Raw genomic sequence first — 8,946 nt, 5'->3', positions numbered from 1 at the left:
CAAGACTACAGATTGACTAATCGATGACCAGTCCTTTTTTACGCGATCTCTTTTTACGCTATTTCCACTTTAGCATTGAGTTATTTTGCAGCCGCAAAATTCCTTTTTACGCCGAATTTCTCGCTTTAACGCGATTGCTTTTTTCGTTTTTGCTTTGTCTTAAACTTGCAGCAGAACGTGCACGAATTTTTCAAAAGAATTGAGTGTATGCATGTTAAGTGATATAAAAGAACTACATCCGGAATTTATTGGGTCTAAAAAGAAGCATTCAAACAAAATTAACTGAGTTTATGGTGCAAAACTCAGTCGGAGACCCTTCCCTAAGTCAATCAGGAACATCATTCCATAGTTCTTACTAGTGATTCTTGATAATAACCCTAGGTGATATCAGTGCCAAAGCCATCAAAATAAGCTATTAAAAATAATTTTAAACTACGGATAATGACAGTGATTTAAACAGCATTCAACGGTTTTTTTTCTAATAAATCTACCTAATATTTTCTACTTTCTTCTCTTTATATATGGTTTTTTTGTTTTGTATTTTTATTTTGTTATGAATGAATAAATCATAAGTCTGAAATTTGAAACTTATTGTATTGCTTTTTAACATATTTTTTGCGCGTATATATTTTGTTATGCACTGATATATTTTATATTCTGAACCAATTCATCAGTTAATATTGGAAAACTAACCATTTTACTTGATTCTTTTTGCACTGATTAGTGGCAGAACCAATAATCGCGTATTAAGGAACTGAAGTGTACGTCATTTATATATTTTTTAAATACCGTATTTTTGTAAAGTTTTATTCCGCTATCATCATTGGTTCCTAATGTATACTTATATTATACAGAGAAGGCAACAGATGGAATTCGAAATAGCGTTATATTGGAAGAAGGCGTGGTTGTGAACCGATTTCACCCATATTTCGTACATGTCATCAGAGTGTTAAGAAAATATTATATACCGAATTTCATTGAAATCGGTTGAGTAGTTCCTGAGATATGGTTTTTGGTCCATAAGTGGGCGACGCCACGCCCATTTTCAATTTTTAAACAAAGCCTGGGTGCAGCTTCCTTCTGCCATTTCTTCCGTAAAATTTAGTGTTTCTGACGTTTTTTGTTAGTCGGTTAACGCACTTTTAGTGATTTTCAACATAACCTTTGTATGGGAGGTGGGCGTGGTTATTATCCGATTTCTTCCATTTTTGAACTGTATATGGAAATGCCTGAAAAAAACGACTCTGTAGAGTTTGGTTGACATAGCTATAGTAGTTTCCGAGATATGTACAAAAAACTTAGTAGGGGCGGGGCCACGCCCACTTTTCCAAAAAAATTGCGTCCAAATATGCCCCTCCCTAATGCGATCCTTTGTGCTAAATTTCACTTTAATATCTTTATTTATGGCTTAGTTATGACACTTTATAGGTTTTCGGTTTTCGCCATTTTGTGGGCGTGGCAGTATGCCGATTTTGCCCATCTTCGAACTTAACCGTCTTATGGAGCCAAGAAATACGTGTACCAAGTTTCATCATGATATCTCAATTTTACTCAAGTTACAGCTTGCACGGACGGGCGGACGGACGGACAGACCGATGGACGGACAGACAGACATCCGGATTTCAACTCTACTCGTCACCCTGATCACTTTGGTATATATAACCCTATATCTGACTCTTTTAGTTTTAGGACTTACAAACAACCGTTATGTGAACAAAACTATTATACTCTCTTTAGCAACTTTGTTGCGAGAGTATAAAAATGGACTACAGATTGACCCATTCATGAGATTTACAAGAAATATTATATCAAGCATTTCTCTACGACTAGCGAGTGTAGGGAGATTTATAAGTTTTAAACGGTTAGTATAAGGGAGAAGATTTAACTTCGAATCCCAATGAAAATGTGTTAAGGCAAAATTTAAGAACTGTTTTTGAACGGACTCTAACTTATCCGAATGGACTTGGTAACTAGGGTTCCAAACCACAGAAGCATACTCTAATATAGGCTTCACCAGAGATGTAAAAAGAATTTTTGTGGTAAGCGGATCCCTAAATTCTTTAGAACAACGTTTAACAAAACTAAGAGCGCCTTTAGCTTTAAAAACCGTGGAAGATGCGTGAAGATTAAAATTGAGTTTGGGGGTTGGCATATATATTTGGCACATTTTTTAAAAAACCTGAGGGAATCATATCTGGGCCATAATTAAATGATTGTTCTAAGATATTTAACTGATATAAGACGTCTGCTTCGGAAATGGTGGGTGCATTAATTAGAGAAATCGGACATAAATTGTGCTGATGCGGAACGTTTTGGAAATTTGGAAGAGTAATCGGACCTAAAGAATTCAGCTTTTCATTCAATTCATTCATATTAGAAATTGTGTGATTGTCACTGGACATAGTACCTTTTCAGTTGACGAAACCATGGAACAATTTTGGATTACGTATAATGTTATTTTGTACTTTGTTTATATAATTATTATAACATGTTTTGTTAAGTTAAGCGAAGTGTCGACGCAATTTACAATGTGTTGAATAGTGGCCAACTAAACCAGTTTTTTTTAAGTTTAAGAGCACGACATTTTCTATTTTTTAATTTACATAACTCTGTCGAAAACAATAAATTAGAACTCATTCTTTGAGTAACAACACAATTCGGAACATATTTTTCAAATAAATTTAAAATAGCTTCATTAAAATGGAAAGCACTAAGTTCAATATTGCCACTGTAATCTGGCCAAGTTACTTTAGAAAGTTCGTAATTAATCTTTTTAAAATTATCTCTCACAAAGGTGAACCGAGAACAAAAGGTTTTTTGTATTATTATGAACTAAGTTGGCTATGATATCGATATTAATTTCCAAAGCAGGATGATACGAGTTCTCTGGCAGAACCAAAGGATCACATAGGACAACAGCGAATATTCAAGCGTTATCAACGTAAACCAGATCTAAGAACATACCAAACTTGTTTGAAATTGAATTAATTTGGTTAAGACCCAACTCCAACATTTCATCACTTAAGCGAGTACTTACAGGAACGATGTAATCATCAATACATAGTAAACGTGATATACAGTAATTTGAAATCTCCCAAAAAAATCATGGAATCAGTATTATTAGCCATGGAGAAAACATTATTTATTAAAGAAGATGCATCCTATACATACAGATATGTCCGATTGAGGCGGTATATAAGATAAAGTTCTATGAAGTTTGCACGCGGAACATCGACTTCTCCAGATGGAATTGAAAAATGAACAGCAATTAGCAGAACCTCTTATTCATATCAATATCCATAAAGATTTTGGTATTCCTATGGAATGGAAAGAAATAGAGGACACTATATATATTGAAATATACATCTAAACTTCGAGATCATCCAAACCCATTGGCTAATGCTTTAGGACATTCCAGCGTTCAAACACGCCTAAAAAGAATAGATATGCCTGCGTACCACAGAGCAACGTGTCATCAAAACAGTTCAATCACTTGTATGAGCTTGTCTAGTTTTTAAATAGATTTAAGAGTTTATAACTTATTGTTAGGCTTTAAAAAATGCAGATTCAATAAATAAAGAAATATTGGAAAAAAATAGTAATAACCTTATTTTAAGACTCGTTTTCACTTTACTATTATTTGTCGAAGTTCTTGAAGTAAATATTATGAGAAAAAATAACGTGCAAACAAATCGATGATTGATTACAAATCACTTTGACTACTTAATTGTCAATTTTGCTTGTGATTTAGAGGCCAAGGCCGAGTAGCAGCGTGTTTTCAGATATTTAGTGGCGCCGGGGCGGATTTTGAAAATGGCATTTCACAAATAAACAAAGTGATTTAGCAAACCATTTAATAATAGTTATTGGCGGAGAAGAACAGAAGAAATTATCATAACTGACGCTGAATGGAACTATGCTAATTTGTCGCATTAATTCTATTATGTAATTTACATAGACTATAAAATCTCCAGCTGGACTTTTTTTTTTAAAATTAACATAAACTTAAATAAATATCTGTTAAAAATTCTAACCAAAATTAATTATTTTTTTAGCTCAGCTTGCGGGAGAAAACGAAAAGTTAAGTAAAGTTAAGCAAAGCTTAAGTCAGCTTGCGTTGTAAGGGCGCTGCTACCTGCGCGGGCAGTTGAATGAACTGCGTGTAGAAGAAGCTTGGCTAATTTTTGTGAATTTTAATTTGTAGTTGATGCTGAAGCTACGTTTTGGGTCACTATTTTTAGCCACTGCTGTGTGTTTCAGACGTTTACGTTTATACTAGTAACTTTAGAGCGTTAAGTGGTCAATTTATCATCGTCTATGTTTGGGTTTTTATAGTTTTTTTTACAAAGTTTTGGGAATTTTATTTTTATGTTTTATGTTTGCGCGTATTTTTCCTATACAGTTTTAAGTTCATTATAAATTCTTATCTTTTATTGTAAAATCTTTGTTTTTTTATTTAAATTCTAACTTAAATTTAGCTTTTCTTATGGAGAGTTTAGGCAATACCGGTTCCATACTTTCGAAAATTTCTTGATCGAAAAATAATATTCCGCACCTTAGGCTAATGATTGGAGTAAAGAGAACGGTCAAAAATAGGCTAGGTGTGCGTGGTAGGGACTATAAAAGTCTTGTACTTGGCGTTGTGGTTATCAAACGCTTACATACCGTGAACGGAGTTAGCTGAACATATTACAAAATGGTAAATAAATTTTGTAACGAAATAATAAAATAGTAATAAAAGTTTTCTTTGGAATAATAGTGAAAAAATGAAGTGAAAGTAGAGTAAAAAAGTAACGAAGCAAAAGAAAAGTGTATAAACACACTGTGCAGAAAAAATATGCGTAGTTATAACTAATTTGTGAAGTAATTGTAAATTTTAATGTAAAAAAGTTATTACAAGTTTTGAATACTTTCAAAGTTTTTGGAATTTTTAATTTCTGTAATTCCGAAAAATGCAGAATTTGTGTATATTGCTGTAATTTTTTTAATAGTCATTAGACAATTTTCCAAGCACAATAAAAATGTAGTTAAATAAAAATTTTAAAACTCCGAATTACTCCGAAAAAATATTTGAGCTTAATTTAAGCAAATACAAAATTTTAAAGCTAAAAACATTTAACAGACAAAAATTGCTTATTCCGAAATACTCCGAATTTTTTTTGGAACTTGGAAATGTTTTACAGAAGTTATAGTTTAAATTTAACATCTGTATATGTATGTACTTAAAAAGACTAAACATAAATATCGAATTACTCGAAACAAAAAAAACAATGTATCCCTTCGTTTAAGCCAATAATAAGAAAAAGCTAAATTTAGGATGTATTCAAAATTGCCGCGACTCTGAAATTTTTACTGAATTAGATTGTGAAAAAAATGGAAACAGGAGATCTTCGATGCATTTTCATATATTTTACCTAAATTTTGAAGACAGGCTCAATCTCATTATCTTTCTAAATAATATGTCTAACACCTTCTCTCTCTATTGTTAACAGAAATTCTTCCTCGTCGCTTTTGCCGCCATCCTGGCTTGCGCCAGTGCTGATGTCTCTGAGTTGGGCTACAGCTACCAAGAACCCGCACCCGTGTCATTCAATGTCCCAGCACCAGCCCCTGCACCAGTTGCCCAACCTGATCGCACCTATGTGCCACCAGCACCAGCACCAGCTCCAGTTCATGTACCAGCTCCAGCTCCAGTACATGTCCCAGCTCCAGCTCCAGTCCATATCCCAGCTCCAGCTCCAGTTCATTTCCATGCCCCAGCTCCAGCTCCAGCTCCAGTACATGTCCCAGCCCCAGCTCCAGCTCCAGTGCAAGTCCCAGCTCAAGTTTACCTCCCAGCTCCAGCACCAGCCTCAGTCCCAGCCCCTGCCCCAGCTCCAGTTCACGTTCCAGCCCCAGCTCCAGTGCAATTCCATGCCCCAGCTCCAGCTCCAGTACATGTCCCAGCCCCAGCTCCAGCTCCCGCTCCAGTTCATGTTCCATCTCCAGTATACATTCCAGCTCCAGCTCCAGCTCCTGCTCCAGCTCCAGCACCAGTGCAATATGTTGCCCCTGCCCCAATTGCTCCCACTGAGCAAATCGAACATCACGCCGAAGATGGTTACCGTTACAAGACTGTCCGCCGTCGCGTTTACAGACGCCGTTATTAATTTTGTTTTATTTGGATTGATGATAATAATTCTATCCAGAAAAACAAAAAACACACCTAACGAATAAAGAAAAATTCTAGTTTTATTAGAAAACAGTGAATTTTATTTCATTATTAATCTTCCATAAGTTCTTTCCTGTATCGCCAATGGACCCCTCGCTTCCTTCATTCTAGCAGAATATTGGTCAATAAAACTCGTAGAAATAGATACACTCGTACTACTCGTACTACCTTCAAGGCATTCTTTGGGGTGCTAATTGAAACCTACAATCCCGATTTTTGGAGGTTGAAGGCTTCACAAAGTCTGAACATATACTTTTATAGTGAGAAACCTAGTCCTCTTAGAATAGCTACTGATATTTGGGTTTTTAACAGCGATGATAATCTGAAGACTTAGATGCTAAGCTTTATTTTGCAGAGAAATCTCTGTTGCATTCTACAACTCAGCTCCAAGACCAAGTGAAAGACCATATTTTGATTGCTCAGAATTTGTCAAGTCTTATGCACTGAAGCCTTTCGGCTATTAACTCCAGTTGGCAGCTACAATGAGTTGTGAGTATTGGAAGTTCTGGAGCTCAATTTTTTGCGCACTACACTACTAAGTATTTTAATTCTCGATAAAGCACCTTGAACATTCTCACTATTCCACTTGGATATCAAAAAGATATACGTATATAATTTCTGAACCTAAGGTAAATGGAATTACCACTCCAGGTACTGATCTTTCTCTTCACTTTGAATACGGTAGTAAAATACCTACCTGACAATTTCGAAAGCGATAGTTGCCTGACTTCCAAATGATTCGAAATGATATAATATGAAATATAGAACTCGCAATAATTTAATGAAACAGCTGATAAAGGCTTTTATGAAGGTCATATATCGAGGAAGGAGAGGAAAAGTCCTAAATTTTTTACCTTCCACTAAAAGCAGTTCATGGCCTCTACGAAACCATAGTTCCAGTTATAATTTTTTATGAAAGGTCTATGTTTAATGGAAGGAGATGAGAAAAACTAATCTGCTAGGGTGCCTAAAATGCCAAAAGTCTATTCTCACGGCTTGAGTTGAGTTGAGTCCGCGCAACTAGAATGAAAAGGCTGATCTACTGCGCACTACATATATTACAGAATTATTTGCGGAATGTTTTTGACGTTACAAAAACAACTGCGGCTTTTAACACAATTTGTGGGGCTTTACAAAATACACCTATGGCATTCCACGATATTCTGAGTATTAACATTGTTGAAAGGCTGGCATGCGAAGTCAATTAGAAATACTATTGTTTGGACATGGCTTCGCCTTGTTTTTACCTCGTACTCGTATTATGAAGTCAAATTGAATTTGGAGCGCTACAAAGCAAATTCGGTTCGGGAGATCTTTAAATTTGACTGAAAAGTGAAACTGAGAAAATGTAAGGTTTCAATTCAATGATATAATTATAAATTTCTATAAATAGTTTTTTTCCTTCTGGGTTCCTTCCCTCTAGATGCTTCTTTTAAATAAATTATCTAGAAATATTTGCAGCCGTTAGCTTTGTGTTGTGAGATTAAAAATATGCAAAACCCTTTAATTTGTTTTTAATCCGTCACTGGGAAGTCTTCAATTATGCATCTTAAGCTTGCCACTTTGCACGGCTCAAGTACCGAATTTCAACTTTACCTCGAATAAAATCCTGCAATATTTACTTCACTCTTTGCTCTGGTTAGAAATAAATATTTAATTTTTTTGAAAGCCATAATCTCATTAAATGCAACGCTGCGAGTACTTTGCGGGCATGTTGCAAGCTGCCACCAACCGCGCACAGCAGCTCAGCGATTGAATCGAATGCAATCGATTTCAGCGCGACGCTAGAGACGCGTTTGCTTGTAAATTTTTAAGAGAACTCTACTAAAAGTCACATACAAACATATGAAAACTAGCCGGGCAGCACACAAATCACAGCGGTGGTTCATGCCACATGCCATTGGTGGCAAGCATAACTCCTGAAAGTGTCTAGCAAGCCGCTGCGCCAAGACAAGTTGCATGTTACGACGAGTGCGGTCTTTAAGTTCAGCAATACACTTACAACTATAAGTGTGTAAACACCGTTAAATCTCTGTGAGGAAGTAAATATTACTGTTACCTGCCTGTTGCCGTCTCGCGCCCCTTACTACTTGCAATTGTACCGTTATGCGGTGGTAGAAAAGTTTGAATTTAACGAGAAAAAATTTCCACATCATCAAAGCTCATTCCAGTCGATAAATTCTGTGATAAATGTACGAGCTGGACGCATACATTTAGGCACAAGAGCATATAATCAGACACGCATGCACCAACGCACACACAAAAGCACAGCACGTGGAGTTAGACAGACAGGCATTTGTACAATGTACTTAGCTAAAGTAGCGGCCATTTTGTGTGTATGTGTGTTGGAGTCGGCAGAAATGGCGGCATAAGCATACATTTAGGCGCAAATATGCTAGTTACTACCACCTACCGCGTTTCTTTCGAAAGATTTGCAATTTCAGAAATTATGTAATGTAGCTGTTCATGTTTCCCGAACAACTTCCAATTTTCTTTGACTGGAATTTAAGTAAAATAATTGAAAAGATTTGCTTATTGCGTAATATAGGTATTTAACAGATTTTGGTTAGGTGCAAGTTAGCTTGATTATCCGGTTATTTAAAGAAAGTGTTCACGATAACCAAAAATTCAATGACATTTTAATCCATATTTGCTTTTTGAATTTAAAGTAATTCTAAAGACAAGAAAAACGTTAACCTCGGTAGTACTGAATACAAAATATTCCTTAAAGAAAT

At 35.6% G+C, this 8,946-nt stretch overlaps 1 protein-coding gene across 1 annotated transcript in view; it reads left to right on the top strand.

The window, feature by feature from the left end:
• LOC120770723 (skin secretory protein xP2-like) overlaps positions 1–6,149 on the top strand; it is a 19,851-nt gene extending 13,702 nt beyond the window's left edge. Inside the window, exon 3 of the mRNA XM_040098303.1 lies at positions 5,493–6,149. Coding sequence (XP_039954237.1) covers positions 5,493–6,149 — 657 coding nt within the window. The remainder of the gene's footprint in view (positions 1–5,492) is intronic.
• Positions 6,150–8,946: the final 2,797 nt, after the last annotated feature.

Source organism: Bactrocera tryoni, chromosome 3, assembly GCF_016617805.1.
Source record: "Bactrocera tryoni isolate S06 chromosome 3, CSIRO_BtryS06_freeze2, whole genome shotgun sequence".
In the NCBI taxonomy this organism is placed as follows: domain Eukaryota; kingdom Metazoa; phylum Arthropoda; class Insecta; order Diptera; family Tephritidae; genus Bactrocera; species Bactrocera tryoni.
This window is presented reverse-complemented; position numbering and strand designations above follow the sequence as displayed.